Source organism: Frieseomelitta varia, unplaced genomic scaffold (assembly GCF_011392965.1).
Source record: "Frieseomelitta varia isolate USP_RPSP 00005682 unplaced genomic scaffold, Fvar_1.2 scaffold_447, whole genome shotgun sequence".
NCBI classification, from domain to species: Eukaryota; Metazoa; Arthropoda; class Insecta; order Hymenoptera; family Apidae; genus Frieseomelitta; species Frieseomelitta varia.
In genome coordinates this window covers 483691-508820 of record NW_025110198.1, presented here as the reverse complement: position 1 = coordinate 508820, position 25130 = coordinate 483691, and the positions used below count along the sequence as shown (strand labels likewise).

At 41.3% G+C, this 25130-nt stretch overlaps 5 protein-coding genes across 7 annotated transcripts in view; all 5 read left to right on the top strand.

Annotated features, from left to right (window-relative positions):
- Positions 1 to 178: 178 nt before the first annotated feature.
- LOC122532276 (transcriptional regulatory protein AlgP-like) lies at positions 179 to 4271 on the top strand. The gene is made up of 4 exons (XM_043660893.1): positions 179 to 331; positions 642 to 941; positions 3063 to 3218; positions 3671 to 4271. Exons 1-4 carry the CDS (start codon positions 317 to 319, stop codon positions 3947 to 3949), a joined length of 750 nt encoding a protein of 249 aa, XP_043516828.1. The 5' UTR covers positions 179 to 316; the 3' UTR covers positions 3950 to 4271.
- Positions 4272 to 5232: 961 nt separating this feature from the next.
- On the top strand, positions 5233 to 8154 carry LOC122532317 (tubulin beta-4B chain-like). The gene is made up of 5 exons (XM_043660992.1): positions 5233 to 5301; positions 5749 to 6213; positions 6438 to 6742; positions 6835 to 7132; positions 7834 to 8154. The coding sequence occupies exons 1-5, from the start codon at positions 5245 to 5247 to the stop codon at positions 8050 to 8052; spliced, it is 1344 nt and encodes a 447-aa protein (XP_043516927.1). The 5' UTR covers positions 5233 to 5244; the 3' UTR covers positions 8053 to 8154.
- Positions 8155 to 11580: 3426 nt separating this feature from the next.
- Positions 11581 to 12231, top strand: LOC122532314 (cuticle protein 38-like). The gene has a single exon (XM_043660990.1). The coding sequence runs from the start codon at positions 11695 to 11697 to the stop codon at positions 12037 to 12039; it is 345 nt and encodes a 114-aa protein (XP_043516925.1). The 5' UTR covers positions 11581 to 11694; the 3' UTR covers positions 12040 to 12231.
- Positions 12232 to 13273: 1042 nt separating this feature from the next.
- Positions 13274 to 15031, top strand: LOC122532312 (eukaryotic translation initiation factor 3 subunit F-like). The gene is made up of 3 exons (XM_043660987.1): positions 13274 to 13571; positions 14091 to 14360; positions 14706 to 15031. Exons 1-3 carry the CDS (start codon positions 13560 to 13562, stop codon positions 14799 to 14801), a joined length of 378 nt encoding a protein of 125 aa, XP_043516922.1. The 5' UTR covers positions 13274 to 13559; the 3' UTR covers positions 14802 to 15031.
- Positions 15032 to 16656: 1625 nt separating this feature from the next.
- LOC122532294 overlaps positions 16657 to 25130 on the top strand; it is a 12763-nt gene continuing 4289 nt past the window's right edge. Inside the window, exons 1-8 of one of the 3 annotated variants that reach the window (XM_043660951.1) lie at positions 16657 to 16923; positions 17865 to 18087; positions 18227 to 18355; positions 18515 to 19780; positions 20176 to 20850; positions 21013 to 21184; positions 21429 to 21786; positions 21957 to 22659. In XM_043660951.1, the coding sequence (XP_043516886.1) occupies positions 17866 to 18087; positions 18227 to 18355; positions 18515 to 19780; positions 20176 to 20850; positions 21013 to 21184; positions 21429 to 21786; positions 21957 to 22317 (3183 nt within the window). In that variant the 5' untranslated portion in view covers positions 16657 to 16923; position 17865 and the 3' untranslated portion in view covers positions 22318 to 22659. Of the gene's footprint in view, positions 16924 to 17308; positions 17451 to 17864; positions 18088 to 18184; positions 18356 to 18514; positions 19781 to 20175; positions 20851 to 21012; positions 21185 to 21428; positions 21787 to 21956; positions 22660 to 25130 lie in introns of those variants that run through there. The other 2 variants (XM_043660952.1, XM_043660950.1) reach the window with 2 other exon arrangements.

The following is a 25130-nucleotide window of genomic DNA, read 5'->3' as shown; positions in this document are numbered from 1 at the left end:
GGTCATTGAAATCGATCGATCCGTTCGCTGCCAGCGACGGCTAGGCGAACGCGAACGGTTTGAAAATACGATAGAGGATGAGGAACGCGTCGGCTGTACGCGCGATGCCGCGCGCCTGGCATTCCAATGAAAGGCGCAACCAACGAAACTGATACCAAAGGTGACTACGCCGAGGAGGCCGCGGCTTTCGCAAGCCGCGCATCCACTTTTCGTAAGTCCACCACCCCAACGGTGAACGCTAGTATAAAATGTGGACACTTGGACGATTCTCCACTCATCGTTCAACAGCCGAATCGAGCAATTCCCAAGCCTGACAATGATCAAGACAGCGGTAAGTAGCTTAATCGAGCGATACAGGCTTTGTTCAGATTCTACGAATATTGTTAGAATAGATAGAACTGTAGAAGAACTTGAAAAGTGTAGAAGTGAATAGGATGTGTCGCGTAATTTGTATTATATTCTGTAATTTCTATTAATTTCTAAAAAACCGTTTCGTACGAAATATAATTTCGACTTTTTTTTTTTTTTTTTGAATTGCACCAAAAGTAAATTATTCGTCACTATCAATTGCCTTTATTTTCAACCACCGGAAGAGAACGAGGAGTTCCATTTTTAACTCTATTCTATTTGGAACTTTGCAGTGCATCGTCCTTTTTATGGCAGCCGTGGCGTCTGCTGGATTACTCCACGCCGCCCCCTTGGTGGCTGCACCAGCGGCGGTGGCTGCTCTTCCAGCACCGATCGTAACTGCTAGAAGCAGCCAAGTTGTGGCTAGGAACTACAATACATTCGCTGCTGCGCCACTCGCAGCTTATGCCGCCGCCGTACCTGCAGCTGTGCCCGCAGCTTTACCAGCAGCCGCCCCGGCACCCATTGCTCTGGCTGCACCGGCTGCACCAGCCGCACCGTTGCCATACGCTGCGTTCACCTACGCTGCTCTATGATTTCATCTCTGATACTTCGGCCATCTACCTGATCTATTTAGTTTTAAGTCTCTTGTTTTTATGCAATAAATCGAAAACTTAAGCAAAGAAAGCAAAACGACTTCACATTTTTATTTGCCTGCAATTTCTTTTCCATTTCGTACGCGCAGCGTGTGTGTTTGACAAAGCAATTGACCGTTGCTTTTGCTTGAAGAAAGCCGAATGAGATTAAAATGTTAACACGTCCACGAATGACGAAGCAATTCTCTCTTGCGACAGATGATAGATGAATGATAATAGAAATTATATAGCAAAATACAAGTTTGCTTGTTTACGATCTGTTCGTGAACTCTACGGTCCGTGCAAATCATTTGCATACGTCGTGCCATTGTTCGAAGTCAGGGATAGTACAAAGGATGCTGCGCAGTGGGCATCAGATCATCGTTAGATATTATAATAACCAACTCTCTGTGAACTATAGTGGTACCATGTACTGTATCATCGGGGAATATTCATTGTACATATGTAATTTAAACTTTTCCTCTCTACCAAGTATCGAAATGAAGAATTTCTAAAAAACGATATTTCCTGAATATCTCTTGGCTCTTGTTATTCAAGCTAAACTGGTAGCGATATCGTTACCAATGAGGAAATGAAATTCCAACAAAGCACCCAAATGCATGATAAGTATGTAACAGGATTTTCGTACCTGGATTGAGAGTGAAGTTCGATACAGTATTCCGCGTATCGATGAACCGAGGGAAAGTTACGAGAAGCAAGTTGATGAACAAGACAGCGTTTCCAGTAGGAAATTCAAGTCACGTCGGACGAACGATCTTCGAAACTTGCGATGTCCCAATCGTAGACATCGTGCAGCGCGCATGGCCGCGTTTCGTATTTAGAACGAGCATGAGCCGCACCCAAACATATATCACACGTTCAAAATGAACTTCAAATGATATCCACGTCTTCGTTAACGTTGCACCAATTTGAAGATCGTAGAAATCCCGAAAAATCAAGCTACGTTCAACCGAGTATTCTTATTCAAAACATCACTCTTCAATCACTTTCGAAATTTCTTTTTCGAAAAAATTGATAGACTTGTTTGTTACCAAAGTTGTTTCATATATATTTATCTTTGTATCCTTAATTTTCTTTTTTTCGAGTGGACATTAAAAAATAATTCTGGCTGATACGATACGGAATATTCTACTTATCTGAATGGAAACGATTCTTAATTCTTTATTGTAAAAATTCTTCCATTCGATTTACTAATGAAAATGATGAAATTACAATAAAAAATATTGAAATAGACCGATGTTTTTATATATTACATGTCAAGTAACTTTTAATTATAATGACTACAATGACTAAAATAATTTGCTAAACTTGAATTGAATGTCGGGTTTCCTCGCGATCCTTTTCACGTTTTATGAAAACTAGAAAGAACAAATTCAAAATAAATTAGTAAACACAATTCTGAAAATACGGAATCTAAACTATAACGAGTGAAATAAAAGATTTCGTTGATTTGCAATCTCTCTAAGAGAACTGAATAGCAAACGTGCATCTTGCGAGGGATCTCTAACATTTTTCACTTTGTTTCACGTTCGTTTCTTCCGACGATCTATAATATACGACGGCGCGCATATCCTGTTCGATAGTATAATATATTACTGTCAGATTGCGTGCGGCGGTGGCCAAAGAAAAATGTTACAGACAAAGGACGTTCGAAGGTAACGCGTATCCGCGGTGAACGACCCGAACAAACCCGTGTGACCAGGAACCACGAGTTTAACACATGTTAATTGTTACATGAAATTTTATATATTTCGACTATGAGACACGACCACGTCCAATTTTTATCAAATATTATTTTGTACGTTGCAATAAAATTATATTACCTCGTATCTCTTTGTCGGCTAAGCGACTTGCCGCAACGACTCTAAAAGAGAAATAGAAACGCCAGTCACCGGTGACCACCTCAACGTGAGTTAAGGTCAAAAAAATTAGAGAGAAAGAAAAAAACGAAGGCTAGATTTGACCATAGAGATAGTTGCTGTGTGTTCACAGGCGTGGCCTAAAACGAGCAAAGGTAATTCGGTATGCAGAAGCTTCATCGTATCATGAACCATTGTTGCGGACATGCCCCGCAACAGTGGGGGTATATTACTGGACGAAACTGACTATAAAAGACCTCTAGCCAATTCACATGACAGTACAGTTGTACATTGCAATCCACCCGATCCACTTTCGAGACCTCAACAACTAAAAATGTTCGCCGTGAAATTCTTGGTAAGTTGACCGAGAAGCAAATTCGAGAAGTTGCTTCTTGCGAGGACAAGTCTGACATATACGTATAATAAAACCTTGTCTGTTCTAATTACTCTTGTTAGTTTGGAGAACAGAATTTAAAGTTCCCTTTTTGACAATTCTATACAAAGTTCACAACAGAAGAACATAATTTCTATTATAATTTTCTGATCTCTCTATTCTCATCGCCTCCCCTGCAATTCTATTCGTAGATCCGGTGGCTTCTGGCCAACTCGTAAATTAATATATCCGTAATGATAACATCTGTTGGTTAAAGTTGATACAATTGAATCGCGCTCGTCCAAGATTATTTCACTATCAATGACATACAGATACAAAATTAACATATACACTCGCGTGGTATTAACGCGAACGTGGGAGGAAAGTGAACAATTAACTAAACCGAATCTGTTCTCTGTTTCTTTTGCGAATAGGTTCTGCTCGCCGGTTTGATCGGCGCGTGTTCCGCCGGTTTATTGCCAGCAGCGGTGCCAGCAGCGGCGGTCGCAGCACCGATTCCAGCGGCGTTGACGATCGGTACCTACGCCTCCAGCTACAACGCGCACGCGATCAATCACGCGGTCGCTGCACCGTACGTCGCCAGCCCTGTGATCGCCCACGCCGCTGCTCCCCTCGCTTATTCCAGCCTTCCAGCTGCTCAGCTCGCCTATTCCGGCGTTCCTGCCGCCACTCTCATCGCCGGCAGACGCTGAAAATCGTAACCAAGAAGCCCGCGGCGGTCGCGAATTCGAGGACAGTCCAGCAGAAACATCCGGTTACGTCTCGACGCAACGGCCATCCTCAACAGCTGAAACAACCGACTAACCTTCGACACCGTGCTGCTGTTCCCCTACCACGGTAACAAGATCCTGGATCCTCAGTGAATGTCACTGATCTGGACTAACAAATCGACGGCCGTCGACGCTTCAGGATGCTTTCTTCCTCGTTCTATGCTTCTTTCCGCCTTCTATTATCCGCCGACCCGACCAAGTTTCTCGCTTTGTAAAAAGGAATAAAATTTATTTTCTTTTCGTATTTTTTCTGAAATTTGTCTGTATTGTCTGTTCTATCCTATCCTGTTCTTTGATTTTGATTGACATCCAGGAAGAAGAGGATTTTATTGTTCTCAAAATTTCCTCAAAGATCTTTGTCTGTTTCATTCTTTTATAATAAATTAAATCGAATTTCTTTCTCTTTCGTCGTGAATCTGTCGTAAAAGTGAGAGATGGAGAGATTCTCTCGAGATAGAAGGAAAAAAGAAATAGATGAACTGATAATATTAAAAACTCCATTCTTTTATTTTATTATCCTTTCATAATAATTTCCAACTCTCCCTCTCTCTCACTCTCTTTAGATGCAACTTCAGTAAAAACGAAAACTCAGACCCAGGGCTGGGGAAAATTTGAAATAATTTGATATAAAATAGTAAACATTGAAATATTAGCAAATACTATTTCATTTATTGCTTAAATGAAATACTGTTTCATTAAATATTTAAATCATGAGAAAATACTATTTATTACTTTCACTCGGATACAAATCGGATTAAATATCAAGTATATACGAGATATAGACGTGTATATATATATACTATTAGTTGCAATACCACTATTCTAAATACTATTTCCATATGTAACTACACACATGAGAAAATAAAAATATTCACATTCTATTTCATATTTACTATTTCTTCCCAGCCCAGCTCAGAACGTTTCGATCTCGATTGTATCGAGAAAGGAAAGAGAGCGAGATAGATAGAGAGTTGAACTTGGCGAGACAAGCGATGGGAGACAAAAGATCCAAGGCAACCGTGAAACAAACGACAACTCGTTGATTAGTCTCGCTGGTTTCGTGCTTTTTCACGTTCTTGCATACGCTTAAGAAGAATTCGTAGCATCGTGCTAATTTTTCAAAAATTTTGTATAATAAAGGAAATTCAAGAAGAATAGAGATAAGAGGAAAGTGAACAGAGATTCTACAAAGGTCGTAGAAAGAGGAAACTGGAAAAATGCGTGAGATCGCCCATCTCCAAGCTGGTCAATGCGGCAATCAAATTGGGGCCAAGGTATTTTATTAAACGATTCTATTCGATTAAGTACCAAATCGTAAAATAACAGGGAATGCTGCGTATGTTTAATATTGAAATAAGAACTGTAACATCGCGATGAAAAAAAATTCTTAATTAAATCCTGGAATTTCCTTTCAAAGGTCATTTATAAAGTCTAAAAATTAACAAATGACGAATTCGACATTTTGTCGTAAATCCATTAAATGTTAGCAGGACGTTTGCTGAAATTAAAGTAAACAGACGAAGATTCAGCTTCACGTCTCAGTAATTTCTGTGCAAACACCAGGTCAATGAAAATCGAGTCGATCATTTAATACTACCAATTTACTAATATATAATATACTCTTTTATCGGAGCTACCGTCTCATCGCTGCAAACTGTTCAAATTTCATTTTTAATTTCATCCCCTTCGACAGAGTCTCAATTTTCACGATCTTTCAACAGTTTTGGGAAGTAATTTCTGACGAGCATGGTATCGATCCAACGGGTACCTATCACGGTGATTCCGATCTTCAGCTGGAACGTATAAACGTTTATTACAACGAGGCGTCAGGGGGAAAGTACGTCCCGAGAGCGATCCTGGTCGATTTGGAACCCGGAACCATGGACGCGGTACGCTCCGGGCCGTTTGGTCAGATATTTCGACCGGACAATTTCGTTTTTGGACAAAGCGGCGCTGGGAATAATTGGGCCAAAGGACACTACACTGAGGGAGCGGAACTCGTCGACTCGGTCCTGGACGTTGTACGGAAGGAAGCTGAGAGCTGCGATTGCCTTCAGGGTTTTCAGTTGACTCACTCTCTTGGTGGAGGGACCGGTGCCGGAATGGGCACGTTGCTTATTTCCAAGATTCGCGAAGAATACCCGGATAGAATTATGATGACGTTCAGCGTGGTACCCTCCCCGAAGGTATTTTCTTTCACCCCGTGGTAGTAATAGTAAATTTGCAATATCATTTATTCAATTCATCTCATAGAGAGCATTCTTTGTTGACAATTTTACTTAAAATGCAAAAAAAAAAAATTCAGATATTACTTTTTATTTCTAAGCGAAATTTTACCAATTTTCTGAACCAAGTACTTGGCGATCTACCATCGTAAGGAATCGTAGAAATAAATCACCTGTGTTTACAGGTATCGGATACCGTGGTCGAACCCTACAACTGCACCCTCTCCGTGCACCAATTGGTCGAGAACACGGACGAATCTTACTGTATCGACAACGAAGCCCTCTACGACATTTGCTTCCGCACTTTGAAGTTAACAACGCCGACCTACGGTGATTTGAATCACTTGGTGAGCGCGACGCTCAGCGGTGTGACCACGTGTTTGAGATTCCCTGGTCAGCTAAACGCTGACCTACGCAAACTCGCTGTAAATATGGTACCGTTTCCCCGGTTGCACTTCTTCATCCCTGGTTTTGCACCGTTGACCTCCAGGTGTAGTATCACATGACCGTTTATCGTCTTTGATCGCCAGTAAGTAACGAAAGTTCGTCATTTCTCCGGGTGTGTCGTTTTTCTCGAGACAGAGGCTCGCAGCAGTACAGAGCTCTCACGGTGCCAGAGCTCACCCAGCAAATGTTCGACGCGAAGAACATGATGGCAGCGTGCGATCCTCGCCACGGTCGTTACTTGACCGTCGCCGCTGTGTTTCGAGGCCGGATGTCAATGAAAGAGGTGGACGAACAAATGCTCAACATACAGAACAAGAACAGTAGTTACTTCGTCGAGTGGATCCCCAGTAACGTCAAAACCGCCGTCTGCGATATCCCTCCGCGTGGGTTAAAGATGTCGGCAACTTTCATCGGCAATTCGACGGCCATTCAGGTATACTCGGATATTCTCGAATATGAAACGCAGTCGTAAATTACAGTTTTGTTGGTTAACGGGGCCGTATCCATTATCGAGCCACACCCAGGACCATACGTCCTGCTTTTTACAAGCAATTTATGCCTTGGACTGCACAAATCACTCTGCTTGATGTTCGTTGTTAAACTGAAAGATACAACCGCCGTTGTAATTGAACTTCAGTTCTTTAATTGGCATCCATAAAAGCAGAAATTCGCATTAACATCAGTTTATCTGTAATCGATGAGATTTTCATAATATCACAAGGTACCAAACGATTCCCAAACGAAAGCCTCAGGGTCTTTAACAAATTCGTGACGACTATAGTATGTAGATGTTCGCAGATATTAATGTACACTCTGTTTTAAATAATTTATATACTTTAACGTAACACGCAAATTTTTGCACAAATTCACAATCCGCTAGTGACTTTTTAATTTTCATAGTCACATAAGAGTAAAGTATACTTTCTAAAAAGAGAACTCTGAAACTGGTTCGAGCTCTTTATTTCAAAATATTTCAATTATTATGCGAGCGTCGACGCTGGAAATTAACTCTTTGCTGATTTTACGACCGCGTCGTTTACTCGACTACCTCCAACTGAATCAATTTAATTAGTTACGATTGTCCCAAGCGAAAGAAACAGTTTTATACAGATCCGTATTTTTGCGTGAATTTAGGAATTGTTCAAAAGAGTATCGGAACAATTCACGGCGATGTTCAGGCGGAAGGCTTTCCTGCACTGGTACACAGGAGAGGGCATGGACGAAATGGAATTCACCGAGGCTGAAAGCAATATGAACGACCTGGTATCCGAATACCAGCAATATCAAGAAGCCACCGCCGAAGAAGAGGGCGAATATGACGAAGAGGAAGAGGCCGAGGGTGAACATCCGTGAGCTTGAATTATTTCTACAAAACTATATATATATATAAAACAAGTTAACAAGTTAATATATATAACAAGTCGTTCGTTATAAAAATACGCATGTATCACACGAACTGGTTTCACGAATTAAAATAGATTTCATTTTCTTCACACGTTCTCAACTCTTCCACCACACCCTTCTCCTAACTATCCATAACTTGTCTTCTAACAATAAGTCAGCATTATTGTATCTCTAGAGGAAAAAAAATAACGCATCAACTACGTTTTTTCAATATAATATATAAAAAAAATCAACCACAATATGATCTTTTTCTTGGCGAGTTGAACAAGTGAAAAACACGATGAAAGTACCGAAAGATCTTACGTCGCACGTTATGATTAATCATCGTAATTACGTAAATTCGTGCAATTTTCTTATACCAGTTCTCCGAGTACGAGAATTCACCTTGAGATAAGCAACCCGAAAATCGTTGTCGAGATATACGTAATTACGACTATGCGTAACAGCTACAATTTAAGAACTTGAATTTTAACATCGAAAGTTTTTATAAATCTGAATTAATAATACTAACTTAGAAGAAAATTGAGTCAATAAAAATGTATAATATCTTGAAGAAAGCTACGTGCGGCTGAGGTTTCGTTTAAAGAAACGTTCCCTTGTTGAAATATCTCTTTTTGGCCATCGAATGACGCTATAGTCAGGAAAGAAAGACTTATCGTATTTTTCCCGTGTGAACTTCAATTGTTCTCGGTAATTATAGTCGGCTGACGACGCAACTATCGATAAATCTCGTTCCCCTTGATCCGTTTAGCGGAAAGTTTCTCATGCATCTATGCACGTCTGCATGGTCTGTGAGTCTCGCAGTAAATACCGCTGATACATCGGCGATGAAAGCGTACACGTCGAAGTTTCAACCATCGACCATGAATCATCGAGCATTCCGCGAGAGAATGAAACGATAGCATTGTCAACGGGATATTGTTATATTCGAGGTGGTTCGTGGTTCTTTCACGGGCTATGGCGTTCTACATTCGATCGGTTGAGGTCCCATCAAGATTACTACATTCGCGGTTAGCCAGGCACGAACAGACAACATTATGTTCAAGACCTCGCTTTTCAAGTTATTTATCGTCTTTGTACATCTTTTTTGGTCCTTTCGTACGCAATTTCTTCCTCTCGGTTTCTCGAGTTACAGCGTGTTCCAATTTTACCCCTTGAATCTCCGTTCAATGTGGTCGAGTTTCCTGTCAGTTGCTTACGAAAGTATCTGGACACTTGTAGAAACCTTTCAAAAGCGTATAATGTGCAATAAAGAGATTTGAGAAACGCATACAGATGTTGCAAAGATATTTATTACATTCGTAAGTTTCAAGATGATTAGTCGTATAAATATTTTGTAACTTCTATCGTTTCATACGCGTTTCCAAATTTAGGAAAAATTAGAAACTCGGACATTGCGAAACAGTTTTGTTAACTTTTGAAGCCCCACTTTTTCTTCTCGTTAAAATTCGGTTCAATTACGCAACACGATGCGTTCCAGAATCATAACTGCCATGTCATACAGGGGTTGCCAGAAAGTCGACTGATCTGGCCGAGGCTTCGCTCTTCTCATTATCGAAGAGAATGTCTATTCCAGCTATATCCCCCCCCCCCCTCCCGCAAAACTATATCGAGCCACGAATCTAATATGTAACCATTTAAGTACTTATGTGCGTCGAAAACAAGTTACGAGCGCGCCGATATAACCGAAGCAGATGGAAATAGACTGCAACTATCGATTACTGGAAATCCGTTTGTCTGCACGGCGACAGAAATTTGACCGATCGCAGCGCAGTTTAAAGACTGTCGAAAAGAACACGAAATTGGCTGTCGACGTCTGTGATCGACGATAAAACCAGCAAACGAAAATGTGCGCGATACGTATCGCGATTTCAGGCGGCGATAGCCATCGAAAGCGATTCGATCAGCGAACTTAATCCGAGTCGAGGCGATAATCGCGAAAGCCAACGCCCTAAGTACTTACGACAATACTCTCGACACGCGACATTGCCGCGATCGCGATGCAAACAGCGATTCGATCGACGAACGACGCTGCTCGCTTTTATACCGTAGCATCCCCCATCCGAAGGAGCTGGTCAACTTTTCAAAGAGACGCCCAGAGGAGCGTTTCAAGAGTCTCGAAAAATCCTGTCGCTCGGTGTCATAATCCGAAAGTCCTTTCGCACGATATCTGTCGGGTGAGGCCAAGGCATTCCGGATTTGGGCGTTGCTAGGCTATCAGCGATATCTTACGCCGATTCGGCCTCCGATGATCGACCGTTCCTTGTACGCAATCGAAAGCTGTCGATGTGTCGACCAGACGATCGAAGGCCGAAATGAGAAAAAATCAAAGATGATGGAGGAAAAGAAAGATGAAAAAGAAAACTATAAGCTCGTGGAGGACGAATTTCATGTCGGATGGCGTTCACTGACGGTGGCGTTAAGAGCTCGAACAAGTTTACACGAAACGCGACCTTGCCACGAAGTACGCGGCTAGTCATTGACAGAAAGATTAATGAGATCGAAAAGAAGAGAGCCGGGCAGGGGGAGGTGAAACGGCGGGAGAAAAATTTAGATGAGGTGGACTGGTTCCGGAAAGAAGCCGGCCAGCACCTGGCAAATTATGCGTGAACGCATGCGGTCGCACAATCGAATCAAGGCGATCGTCACCGCTTTCGCAAACAACAGTGTCACAACAACGTCAGGCCCCGTTTTTTTCGCCTTTAACCTGGTGCAACGCGGCCTCCCTCTAAACGATGCGTCGCGACGCGTCTCGTTACGGTAGTAGCGTAGTGGGCGTTTAAAACATACGGCTTACCAATTGTTACTTAATCGCGTCCGATGCTCGAAGTAAACACGATGTCTGTATAACGTAATCGGTATCGGCATTAACTTCCATCGGTATTGGCGCGTTACGTTAGCGTGGAAATAGAGAACGGATTACGGGACGAGGCTCGCGTATATTAATTAACGAACGGTCCGGTTAACTAACTGAAATTATCTCGAAATACGAAGGATATTCGCTCGTTATAGACGTCGCCGATAGATCCTATAATCACCGATAGATACAGTTAGCAGCTACTCGTAGAGAGTGTGGTAGTTCTGGATCAGCTAGATTCTAGCGCCGATGATGATGTCGATAGAAATAAGAAAGATGCGGTGTAAGATCTACAGTCTTTGTGGTGTTGTAACCAAAGCGTAAAAAAAAAAAGAAAAAAGAAAGAGAGAGAAAGAGAGAGAAAGAAAGAAAAGTACGTTTCGAGTACGTTGCACGCGGATCCAGATCAAGATCTCCATTATCCTTGGCAATGTTCTCCCCACATGTTGTACGAACCGAAACGAAAGGACCCTGAATCTTTCTAGTAACCGAAGGTAGTGGGAAGAGTGGTAGCGAACAGTCTCGTTCTGGCTAGTCGAATCAGGAGTAGGTGTTGTAACTGTATGATCGAAGCACGAGGTGGGAGAGGTCAACTCGGGAGGATAAAAGGGTAGCGACTCCGCTGGTCAAGCATCATTCGGCTCTCAGCAATCTCAGCTGTTATAGCACGAACCTTCTCAAAGTCTCATTATCTTTTTCTCTGTTGAGCAACCGCACGACTATCTACCACAACCATGAATAAAATCGTCGCTCTGTTCGCTCTCTTCGCCTGTGCCCTGGCCGCCCCAGCACCGGAACCTGCACCAGGTTTCCTGGCCGCCGCACCAGCAGCCTACCACGCTGCTCCTCTCGTCGCGGCACCTGTCGCCGCTGCACCTCTCGCAGTAGCTCACACTGTACCCGTTGCCACCAGCTACGCCAACACCTACAAACTCTCGGTCAGGAGCCCGGTAGTGGCCGCAGCACCCTACATCGCAGCTCCAGTAGCGACTGCAGCCGTCGTCAAGACCGCCGCTCCCATCGTCGCCGCTGCACCGGCCGCAACCGTCCTCGCACACGCCCCGGTCGTCGCATACTGAGCTATACCAACTTCGTAAAACACCAAGATGAAAAACAACGGGTCCACATCGCCAGCAGCTCTAGTCGACCGTGCTCTCAACGACCACGTCGATGACCGAGGATCATTCCACCTGGCATCCGGACACGACTCGAGAATCGACGCTATCGGCTAATTATCTTCAATAAATTTTTTGCTAATTTTCAATTTTAAAGATGTTTCTTTCTTTCTCCTTTGACTTTCTTATTTCCTAGTCTGGTCTCTAGCAGTTCCTAGTAATTTATCCTACTGCTTTTTTTTTGAAATCGTTTCCCTTAATTAGAAGGACGATATTGGAAATGTTCTCGAGGCTTTTTCGATAATATTTGATTTATTCCACGAGCTTCGAAATTGGATTTAAAGATGCTGGAGTTGAAATTTAATTGAAGGTTGTAATTTATTTGAAAATGTAGAACCGGTTGAAAGTTAGAATGACGCGAGATGATGAAGTGGAAAATATAGGAAGATTTTGAATATTCGAGAAATTTCCTGGGTAGTTTGCCTGACCTCGAGTTTAAGGACAAGCAACCCGCCAACCGGTTACAATTATAAACTTGATTTTTGTCGTCCAAACAGGCACGCCCTTATCCCTTCCTCGCCTGAGGCTATCGGCACCGTGTTTTACGCGAAAATTTATATTTCCATTGTCTTCCTTTCCGGGAACTTTTAATAGGTGATCAACCCTCAAATGGTGTCCTCAAATTTACGTTGCAATGCATTTTATTTCGCATTTTGCATTCTCTCTGACACAAACTAGCGATAAAGTTAAATCGAATAAAAAAAACTCCAAAATTAAGTAAATTCCAATGTCCCCCGATATCCAATGATAGCAAAAAATGCAGTGTTCGATAAAAATACTATTGCTGTTTAATTAAAAAATCCGGTAACAGAAGGTTCAACGTATCGATAATTATGGAAAGCAATTTTCTTCTGTATCTCGATGTCAATGTATTATATCACTTTCATCCGGTTGTGTCAACCAGTGCTTGCTGTGATGTAAATACGATGATATTTATTATCTCTGAACTCACTTTTCGACTATTGCGCCTTGACGATTCTATTTTTCGTCGTTCTTTGTGGAAGATTTCTTTGATGTAGAATTAGATGGTACGAGCGCCCGTATACCGTCAAAATTTTCATTTTATCGTCGAAATTTTCAAGCTTACGAAGAATTTTCGACTCCAAAATTCCTTTTGGCAATAAATGGTTGAATATATTGCAAGATCGTTTGACTGAATTATCGAGCTAGAAGTCGAAAAAAACGTTCCTTAGGATTTTTCACAGCGGTTCAAGGTAAAGCCAAGTTACAGGATAAGTCCCGCCCCTAAAGTCGAGGCGGAATGCAAAGTCGTGTAGGGACTTGGGTTCCCTACTCGTGGACGAGGACGGGTTTCCTTTTTACAGCACCAACAAGATCTGTATAAGTACGAGAGATCCGAGTCGATCCTCGACCAGAAATAAAGGAGCATCTTGACGCGTGGATACAGAAAACTCGGAATCATCATGCTTAAATTCGTGAGTAAAGGCCTTTCCTAGGGCTATGGTTACAGTGGATCTGCGTTCTGACGAACTGTCGTCCTAATACACGATTGATTTTCGAAAAACGATGATTTACTTCCACAAATAATGGTAAATTCCGTGGTAAATTAAAAAAAAAAAAAAAAACAGTGTAAGCCTATTCTTTTTGCATTTTTTAATTTACAGACCAATGTGACTTGTGAATTGAAATTACTTACTGCTGATGGAAAATTTAAAGATTTAAAAATTCGTAGACTACGCAGAATATGTAAAACATAATGTACGAAATGTAATATTTGTAACATTTAATACATAAAATAGATTCCATAAAAGCATGAATCTCCGTAGACATCCAATTCTGGCTCTTAGCATTTCGGTTTTCAAATTTTCTAGTCTACTCGTCAGAACGTGCATCCACCGTAACTACAACCCGACGTGTTTAAAGAAAAAGAAAAAAATCGACTGAATCGTAGCTGTCTTGGTCTGTCGAAAAACAACCACCTTCCCTTTTTATAGATCGTTCTTATTGTCGCGATCGCGACGGTTCACACCGCTCCGACGTCTCCGTCGGCACCTAGAGCGGAGATTTCCGAAGGATCTGCCAGCTTGCCAACCCCAGCACCGACGCCAGCACCGGCTTTAGACTCGTCGTCTTCGTCTCTACCACCAGCAAGATCCGCCGCGTCGGCGAAAGCTCTCACCACGATAACCGAGATAAAAACACCAGCCTCGACGACGAAACTGGCGCATTGGCTAGCCGCTGCGCCCGTCTTATCGCCTTTACAGGTATGTTCACGGATTTTAATTCAACAATATAAAACTCGTAGTAGAAAAATGTGTATATAATATAATAGAAGATATCTCCAAAAAAATGCAGCGTTACAAGTTCATAAAATTTTTGCTGGAAAATATTGATCATTTTGACTCCTCTCTCTCTCCCTCTCTCTGCTAGTTTTAGTATTAATCGCAAGACGTTTCGTGAATAGAATCTGGCATACCAGATCAGGTACAATAAAATATTAGAATTTACAAATCTATAAAGCGGTACGAGTCTTGGAGACTTCATGTTCGACTGAGCAAGCCTCTCCAAGTTTCTCTCGCGCACTCGAGGTAACTTCGATTCCATTTCAGGTGTCGCCGTACGCTTACGCGTTACCAGCGCTCGAACTAGCAGCAGCACCTTCCACTTACTCGATCGAGCAGCACGGATATCGCATTATCTACTAGCATCGTGAACCGTGAATCGTCGCTCGTCGTTGGATTCAGGTGGTAACGCGGCTCGACGAGTCCAGCGTGTACCAACATGGAGAAAACGACCTCCTTCCTCACCATCAGTCATCTCCTCATGTATCGTGCACCGATAAATCCCCTTGACGCATCACCTAATGTTTAATCCATATCAAATATACATCAGCTCATGAAAATCGATGCTTTGTTCGAGTATATTTGTACCCTTCCTCCGCCTTCCTTCAACGTGCATCGAAATCGAAAGTGAAAATGAAGCCTGCTTTCTCTCTGGGCTGCTAACGAAACTCTTTTCAGGCGATGCGAAGATGACGCACGTAGAATAACAATACGCTTCGACCTGTCGTACGTAATCCGTAGTTCGTAATATTTGTTCCCTCGTCGCCGAAAATGTAAAACATGTATCAGTGAACGCAAGATTTTCCCAGAAATCATAAATTTTTGAAGTCGTCAATTCTAAAAGCGAAATTTCTATAGAAAAACGATGAATTGAATTGACATTTTGATTATATTCCGACGTTATGAAATTAGTTTCAATAATTGGAACATTCCTCCGACTTGCTGGTTTTCCCAGAAACTTTCGCAAAGGTAATTCAATGACGATTTCACTGCGATCGCATAAATTGGCACGCGTAAAACCCAGAGGGTTACGAGAGAGGGTGGAAAATCCAGGTTACGTAACTGAACACGGCACGATGTTGTACATACCGTACACATTCGTATCCAATGTTTCACGATTGCTGGCAATTTAACTTGGATCCGACCTCTCTGGTTGAATTCACAAAATCTCACGCAGTAAAAACAATTTCCTTCGTTTTCCTCATTTTCTTCTTTTATCGATGGACATTTGTCGAACTGATCGCGACAGTTGGATAAACCAAGGAACACTTTCTCCCGGATCTCGAAAGCGCGACGTCGATCAACTCGCTATGAAAATGGTTTTTGTGGAGGCGTTCGAAAATAACCGTCGGCTTGAAAAAAATGTTAGTCAGGAAACGTATCAAAAGGTCGAAGCATCCAAACACGGAACGCTTTAAAGCTGGACCAGTGGTTCCTTTACTTTCCCATTGTAGCGGGATAACAGAGAGAAACCATCAACTTTCTTGTTCAATCGGATCGCACTCCGTGATTTCCTGCCGACTCGTAACGCAACGAATTTAGTTTAAAAATGAAAACCGAATTAAATTCGGTTGATACTTGCGCTGCTACTTGATAGTAAGATTCTTTAGTATTATAACGTTTGGCTGAATAATGTGACTGTCAAAATTTAATAATAAAATTGTTAAACGTTATTATGTTTCCAAATCGATCATACCATACTTAAATCTAAGGTCGGTTTGTTTTTAAACGAGGACGCTCGGTGATCGACGTTATGTAAGTAAGTTAACGAAAATCCACGCGTTACACAATGTGCTTGCGTAGATCTGTACGCACCTACGCCGCTTAGTGCCGCGTCATTCGATCCATAAATTTGCATCTACGCAACAAATCACTGCTTCTTCTTTCTCTTCTTTTTCCTTTTTTTGTTATCGATCTAACTCTCATCGTCATAGATTGTCAATATGCAGACATCATCTCGATAGGAGATCACCCTCGCAATTTGCAACGTCGAACTATCACAAGCAGGGAAATCCATGGAAGTTCGCTGACATTTCGTTTTCGTTTCTACTCGTCGACGTTTCCTTTGATAGAAAGTTCGTTCAAAGCGTAATTATGCGTGGAAAGTTGAGGGAAAAAAAATCATACAATGCGACGCGACTCGCATTGGCCAATCGCGTGGCGTGGCGCGAATTTTACACGAGCGTTCGATACAAAAGTACACGACGCGTACTTCGAGGAACCTATCCGAAACGGACGTCCGGCTGCTATGAGTCACAAGTGTAACCCCACCGCAAGTTCTTTTGCTTGGTTCTCAGCATCTTCGAAAGGGACGTCTATATAAGATAGGAATGGCATCGGTGAACGCGCAGAGTAACCTCGTTCATGGAGAAAGCGTTTGGTTAGAGAGTGAAACTCGACGCATCGCAAACGTTCCCTGTCTGGGCCACCGGTTACAAAGATCTTCAATTAGCGGCAACAACTTTGAATCGCGATAACATTTAAGGTAAGAATCTCCAAACAGGATTCTACTTTTCATATCTCTTCGATCTTCATCTTCGATCCTCAATACTTTTCCTTTTTCTTTCATTTTTCTCTTTTTTTTTTTTTTTTTCACCCGCGTTATTTCAAACTCACCGCTCGACTCGATGATATTGTCCGACGATCCATTTCCTTTTTCGATTTTTTTTTTCTGCTTGACATTCAACGGGCGCGACGCAAATTGTTTACACCGGGAAAATATTACGTAACAACTTTCACCGCGGTCTAAATTTTCGAAAGAACGCCCACTTGGAAAACACACAGATGCTAATGTAGACGTGTAAGAGACGCGGAGTATCACGCAAAGACCAGTTTAGCGACTTTCTCCCAACGTCCTCTCGCTTTCGTTGGACGGTTTGTCGGTCGGCCGTCACTATTGTTCGAGACCTCCGCACGATCCGCCGGCAACCACCTTTTTCGCGGCACTTTCTTCGATTTGAAACACGTCACGATCGATAATCCCGAAAATTTTTTCGAAACTAAACGTTCGAGGTAAGTGAAACGCTAAAAGTTACTCTAAAAGTTACATTTTTAATATCTACTTATAATCTGTAATTATATCGCGAAAAAACTGTATTTTTATGTTATATTATATTTATTATTTTATTATTATATCACATTATAATTATTGTATTACACTATTATTATTATTTTATCATTATAAAATAGTAAATCTCACAACGATAGATTTTTAAAATACATTATAACAAAATTCGAAAAGATCTAATAAAACTACTCTCAAATTCTAACGCGCTAGATCTTCGGTTACGAGAAATTCTTGAGTAGTTACGACAATAAGTAAGATGCGCTTTCGACATGAAACGATTCTCGAATCCGAACACTTTCTACAGTGGCATTCGAATTGCAAATCAGTAAATAATTTTCCATTGATTTTTCTCTTTCTAGAATGATGTTGCGGTTCGTTTGGTTACTGGGTATAGTCGTTCATGGTTTTGCCACACAAGTGACAGTGAATAATCCCGAATGGTCGTGGCAAACAGAAGACACGATACCAACCAGCGAATCCGATAATCAAGACAAAGCAGAGACTCAGGATAAAAGAGCTATTTTTGATGCAAATGTAAATGGAAACATCGAAATTGTCAATCCACCTAACGAACAACGATCGGTAATGAATCTAGTTGGAACATCTTGTTATGTGATTTAACTATAGCAAAATTCCCTTATTTTGTTAAATTAACGAGACAGCTATGTTTCTATCGTAGGTGGAATCGGTGGTCGATGAAATTCTCGTCTCTAATCGACAGGGTCGCAACATCGAGGGCTTCGATCAACTGTATGCAGACCCGGACGTAAAGAACGCGCTTCAATTGGGAAACGAGACGATTGCTCGAACGTACATCAGGGACAAGCTGTGCTCTCTTGGACTGATGAACGTGAGTATCAAGCACGCAATATGACAATATCGGAACAAAATGACAATATCGGAATAGCTTCGGAAATAATTTAATCGAATAACATCTCTCTCTCTTTGTCTCTCTCTTCTCTTCGATGAAACGTGCAGGATTGATAAGTAAAATTCTAACATTCCGCAGTGCGAGAACGTCGAGGGACGTCGCCCTTACTATTCACCTCATCGCGGAATATATCCCCAAGATATAATTTACGCTCAACCGGTGACCATCAAACCCGTTGGAAGACCTCTGCCAGCCATTCCAATCAAACGACCATACGGTTCAACAAGACCAGGACTACCACCACCGCCACTACCACCACCACCACCTAGTTTTGTTTCGTCTGGACCGCCACCGGAAGTGATCTATGGAGCCGGTAGTGCTCCACATCCTCCATCATCATTCGGTCCTCCACCCGGTCTAATCGGTTCTTATCCTGCGTTCAAGAAACCCGGTCCTCCCGCATTCTCCTCGAAGCCAGTCTACGAGACAGGATCCCTAAGCGAAAGTTTCGACTTCGAAAGCAATAGTCAGTTCATCGACAAGAAGCAAATCGCGTTGAGACCGTCGGTCGGTTCTGACGCTGTTCAACAACACGTTCACCACCATTATCATCACTCTGATGGCACTGTTGGCGCAACGATAGCTGGTGGGTCGTCGCTCGGCGCAAACCCGATCAGTCAAGGGGTTGGGCCTCTTAGTTACGGGTCCAGTTACGGAAACATAGGCACAAGCTACGACATCCCTAGCTCTGGGGTACTTGGCGGTGGGTTCCAAGATTTGGACGATTACAAGAAAGCGTTCAAAGTGAAAGGGCCAGGAGAAAACGAGGCGAACGGATTCAGTTCCGCGTCGGCGAGTAGCTACGCCGACAAGTATCCGGTCTACGAGAAACCAACGCGTGACTTCGGCTACACCAAGCCAGAGAGCCACAAGACTGGCAAATACTTCACTGCGGGCAACTACGTCTCTTCCAATGCGGTTCACGCTTCTTCCAACGATTATCTCGCTTCCGGATCGACCAACAACTTCTTGTACGGGAACGGTAACGACAACGATGCCTTCAAAAATGATTTCTTCACGGCTAACGGAGAATGCGTTTGCGTACCGTACGAACAATGTCCGCGCGAACACGCAGGACGTAAAGACGACTTGTTCCTTGCCATTGATCCTCGTAATTTGAATAAAAATATCGAAGCTGAGGGAATAATAGCGGCAGAGAAGACTGGAGCAAATGGAACAACTACGATCGTGCAGATAGCGAAGAATGGAGAGGTCGACTCGAACGCTTCCCAAATTTCTGCCGAGGAGGAACAATCAACGGAAGAACAAGCAGATGTTAGGAACAAGAGGGAGGCAATTAGCGACGAAAGCATCGAAGGCAGAAAGAAGTCGAACGGAGAAGGGGTAAGAGCTGTTCGAAACTCGTTACTTGATTTTTCCAGATTAAATACACTGCGGATCGTGAATATAAAACTGCCCCAAGATTTTCAATTCTTATACGTTTCAATTTAGTTGATTCGTGACTAGAAAGCTAATAATTTATTACGCAAAAATTGAAAGGATAAGTGAAATTGCAACAATCTTGTGTCTTATACCTGTATAAGAATCGAGAATTTTGGGGTGGATTTATAATTACAAGACACAGTACTCGCGACATGATCGTTCGTATTGTCATCGTCGCTTCGTTTCGAATAGCGTTTCGAGTAGAACGGGTCCCGAGTGTGATAATATCGAACCGATATGCAATACGGGGGAACTCATGGTCTCTATCCTTCGACTGTTCGACTCTCTGGTTGCAGAGACTCGATGCTAGCGATCTGGACTCTTCGAAATTAAACCTCAAGCCGACCTGGGGGATCAGTTTCGGTCTACCGCAAACCGGTGGCCCGTACCCGATCAATCCTTACGGCGACAATGTCCTGGTAAATCCGTACAGAGGCTACGGTTCCGTCGATCAGGGCATTAATTTAGGCCTGGTTTCCGTGAATCCTCTGCTAGCTGTACAGTTCACCAAAGACGAGTACGGCGACAAAGTGGTAAAACCGTTTGTCAATTTTCACGTAACGCCTAACCGAAATATCGTGCAGAAACTCGGCCATCTGCTCTCGCACAAGAAGCAAACGCTGTTCGAAAATTACGGGGCCAACTACGCGCCGCATTATTACCCACCCAAACCAGTCGAATTTTACGAGAAACCGTACTACGTGAAACCTCATCGTCCTCTCTATCATTACGAATCTCCTTATCCCAACGAGTACTCAGATTACCATCGAGACGGCGATGACGATTACGATTACGATTACGACGGCTATTATCGTGATAACGCGCGCAACAACGGCGGCAGAACGCCAGCTGCCGATGCGAACGAGCGAACGGTTCCGAAAGAAAGGACCGATGGGAAAGTTTCGTTTCCGAATAGAAGAAAGCGTGACGTAGACTCGGCGCGGTTGCAATTATCCGAAGGTATAATGGAGGTAAGTATCGGCGCGCACGATCACCGATCGAGATCGAACGTGGGTAATGAAGGAGAAGGAATTCGTGCGTACCGCACGATTGCATTCCTAATAAGTATAATTCAATTGTGATTAACTTTGTTAGTCGGCAGTGTTGCGAAGAGTTTTGAATTTTTTCGACAGAGACAATATCTAGGCGTCGGTTCTTCTCGAGCTTGTGGTCCTGGCTATGTTTGCTGTTCGCAAAGACAACCATCGAGGAGGCCACGACCAGGTCAATGCGGAGTCAGATACACTCAGGGAATAAATGGAAGGATCAAGACACCCTCTTACGTTGACGGCGACGCTGAATTCGGTAAAAAAAATTATTTCGTTGCTCTTTCGATCACTGCATTTGAAGGCTGCGTAGAGAAAAAAATACTCCATTTTTGTTGACTTTCCAATTGTCATATTGCTTGAATTCTGAAATCCTTCATCGTGTACTTCCGTAATCTTCACGTGAACTCGAATCAACTCTCTCGCTCGACAGTAATTTGCCAAGTAATGAGATTGATAAATTGACGAGTTTAAATTGACGAGGCTCAATTTCATTTCAATAGGCGAATATCCCTGGCAAGTGGCGATATTGAAAAAGGATCCAACGGAAAGCGTGTACGTGTGCGGCGGTACTCTCATTTCTCCTCGACACATCCTCACTGCAGCACACTGTGTAAAAACCCACGCAGCGCGAGATCTTCGCGTACGACTAGGAGAATGGGACGTGAACCACGACGTTGAATTCTACCCTTATATAGAACGTGACGTTGCAAATGTTCACGTGCACCCCGAATTCTACGCCGGTACCCTTTACAATGATATCGCGATACTGAGGATCGATCATGAGGTAGATTTTCAGAAGAATCCGCACATTAGCCCTGCCTGTTTACCGGACAAACGTGACGATTTCACTAGAAGCAGGTAAGTATCTTTCTATCATAATGACAATCTTCAAGAAATATATTCTATATTACGGAAAAAAAATAACATTTGAACTCAGAATGCAATTTGCTGAAAATTCGCAAATAAAAATTTCCCCACTATGTAAATATCTTCACAACGTTTTTCACCATGTTATCGTGATGATCTAGATGCTGGACAACTGGTTGGGGCAAGGATGCTTTCGGTGACTTTGGAAAATATCAAAATATCTTGAAAGAAGTGGACGTGCCTGTGGTCAGCAATGCGATTTGCGAACAGCAAATGCGGCGAACGAGATTAGGTCCAAGTTTCAACTTGCACCCTGGATTTATTTGCGCTGGTGGAGAAGAAGGGAAGGATGCTTGCAAAGGTGATGGCGGTGGACCGATGGTCTGTGAACGCAATGGTGGTTGGCAACTGGCAGGAATCGTATCATGGGGTATTGGCTGTGGACAACCAGGCGTTCCTGGAGTATACGCCCGTGTCTCTTATTATCTCGACTGGATTCAACAAATTATCAATCGTTATTAATTCACCATGACAGAAATCACTCGCTACCTCGAACGATTATTATTTATGCTACTCGGCTTCATTTCCCATCTTGGTTCCAATTCGAATACAACATCTTCATTAATTGTAGCAGGAAGATTCGAAGAATTTATAACGTATAATATTTATAATGTATTGTAAGAACGTGTAAACGTATAGACTGTTACAGTAAATTAATGCTTAATTTCTTTTTTTCACAATTATGCGTCGTGGTAGAATTTGTTCTGCTCGTGATTCGAAGTAAATTCGGATCGTCAAGTACTGCATTTTATTTGCAATTTACTTGTTAATTTTGTTTTAATAAATATTAACTAACCAAATAAACTTTCAACTATTTTTTAAATTATTTAGAAAGTTTCTTAAACCTTCCGTGATTTTAAAAGTCTTTCTAACAGCTTAATAGGTCTTTTAATTACATAAACTGCGATTGTCAATTAGCTCATATTATTTGTTACATAATTCATAATTGCAACGTATAGTGATGCAATAGTAATTGTATCACAAATAATAATGACTGTCTCACCACTTGCCAATCCACCCTATCCGCGGCCCATCCTCCTTTTGCAAACAAAAATTTAATAATTTAAAACAAGAATTTATGAATAAATAGCTCTTCCACTGTATATTTGCAAAACGTTCAATACCTTGAGTGTTATGCAAACCAGACAATAAAAGAAACTGAAGAAGTTTGACTACATAATAGTAGCTTAAAAAGCTTAAATAAATATATGTCTCATATAGAATTTCATTTATTTTATTTAAATTCATATTAACTACCCTTAACTATGCAAGCACTTAAATACTAATGCATATTTGAAATTAGCTATGCTTAAATCTAATTACCAACTTAAAACTATCACAACATAATACAACATAGCACAACATAACACAAAACCCAATTTAAAACTATCTGCAGTCTAATTAAGTCTAATTTAGCCAAACTTAGTCTAATATCTCTACAAAAAGTGAAAATATGTATATATCTATATATTCAGAAAATATGCTGCAATTCATTAAATTGAATGCCGAGTTGCTTGCATAATGGAGGGTGGTTGGGATTAGGGGCGGATCTCATGCATAGTCACCTTCTCGTGGTAAAACCTGGTAAAACTTTAATGTTTGTAAAACGATATCAAGCTAAAAACTACGCAACCTACAGTTCAGTTTAGATTGTGCAAATTTCTATCCTTCCAGAAATTCTGGAAGCCCGCCTCGAATTTATTATTTTATTATTATATATTGTTTTAACATATCCCTTGAACGTTAAGTCCCTACCAAGTATTTTAGGAGAGAAAGAAATTTTAGGAAAGAGGAAGTTTCAACAATAAATGAAAGTAAATTTATCCTGAATCAATTAAACAGTCAAATATTTTAAATGTCAATCAGAAATCGCTAGACTACTAATTGATTTCATCAATCAAATAAAACAATGTAACTGTAAAGATTTGCTAGAGTGCAAATGTCTTCTACAAATTCATATTTTTCTAAAATAGAATTAGAGAAATAGAATTTAAGCAGAAATTTATTTCAGTCATATAATGGGCATTCTGTTTTGGATATTTCATAAAATTTTCTATATTTAGTGCATTCTACGTACAATTTTCTCTTGTTGATGTCAAAAAGATTTGTTAAATAAATGTAATAAGATGTATTTAATTACCATTAGGCAGAATATAGGCATTTCCTTTAAATTCCACAATCCATATTATTCCATCTTTTATCCATCCACATGGATCCATTGATAAATCTGTAACAGACTTATTTGTTGGATTATTAGTTTAAAAAATTTAACACAGAAATTCCACACCACTAAAAGAGTCCCGACATTTGGAAAAAAAACAAATGAATAGCCAGAAGAACTAGACTACTGAAAAGGAAACCGCGATACAATAACCAGAAGGGCTATTGTACAATTATCGACATTATGAAACCGAGCACACAAACGTATCTTGTTTCGTAATACTAATTCACTAACACTAATTATGAAATAGGAAATTTTCAAAATCAAACGCGAAGAGTGCTTCGTCATGTTTAAAACTCCCGTAAGTAAGTACGCAACGTTATTAATCTATGCACTCATCTTTAAAAATGCGCAACACTAATTGCAACGCGTCCAATGCAACCATGCTGGAAGTTGCTGATGATAGTAACAGCTCTTGTAGCTGCATCAGGTGATCCAGGAGCAGGAATTCCACGAATTTAGTGGAAGAATTTGGGCATTTTGTAAACGCAACGCTATTTCGAGAAACGCGATCATTCATTATCGCAACACTAACAAGAGTAAAAGTAACTGGAAATCGCGATGAAATAATGTCGCAACACTAACTCTAAAACCAAATTGAGTTGAAAATAATTATTAACAGCTACTGTTTCAAATAACATTCTAACATTCTAAAATTAGTTAAAAGCAATGAATCTATAATTTAATTTGAAGAGAGAAAGTAAGAAAATTTTACAATGTATGACATTAAGACTAACTATAAAAATTCACAATTAAAATTGCAAAAGACAATCGCGGTATCATAATTCGCAACTCGAAAAAGCAAACACGATTATCATTTCTTCACAATTTAAAACGTAATCAATGCCTCGCAACACTAATAAACAAACACGAAATTATTTCGCAATTCTAATTCAGCCCGTAATCGATCTTTCGCAACACTAACACGAAAACTCGCGATTTGCCCAAAACGATGATGAACGATGATGAAGAAGAAAAAAAAAATACAACTACAAATACTAAAAGAGCATAGTGACAAAGTAGTAACGAGAATGACTTCCCATGCTCTGGAATC

Coding starts and splice junctions, on each gene's coding strand:
- LOC122532276 (XM_043660893.1), top strand. Junction 942..3,062: donor CGTTCACCTACGCTGCTCTA/TGATTTCATCTC, acceptor TGAACCATTGTT/GCGGACATGCCCCGCAACAG. Junction 3,219..3,670: donor TGTTCGCCGTGAAATTCTTG/GTAAGTTGACCG, acceptor TTTTGCGAATAG/GTTCTGCTCGCCGGTTTGAT.
- LOC122532317 (XM_043660992.1), top strand. CDS start 5,245: ATGCGTGAGATCGCCCATCTCCAAGCTGGTCAATGCGGCAATCAAATT. Junction 6,743..6,834: donor TTTGCACCGTTGACCTCCAG/GTGTAGTATCAC, acceptor TTCTCGAGACAG/AGGCTCGCAGCAGTACAGAG. Junction 7,133..7,833: donor GCAATTCGACGGCCATTCAG/GTATACTCGGAT, acceptor GCGTGAATTTAG/GAATTGTTCAAAAGAGTATC.
- LOC122532314 (XM_043660990.1), top strand. CDS start 11,695: ATGAATAAAATCGTCGCTCTGTTCGCTCTCTTCGCCTGTGCCCTGGCC.
- LOC122532312 (XM_043660987.1), top strand. Junction 14,361..14,705: donor CCGTCTTATCGCCTTTACAG/GTATGTTCACGG, acceptor ATTCCATTTCAG/GTGTCGCCGTACGCTTACGC.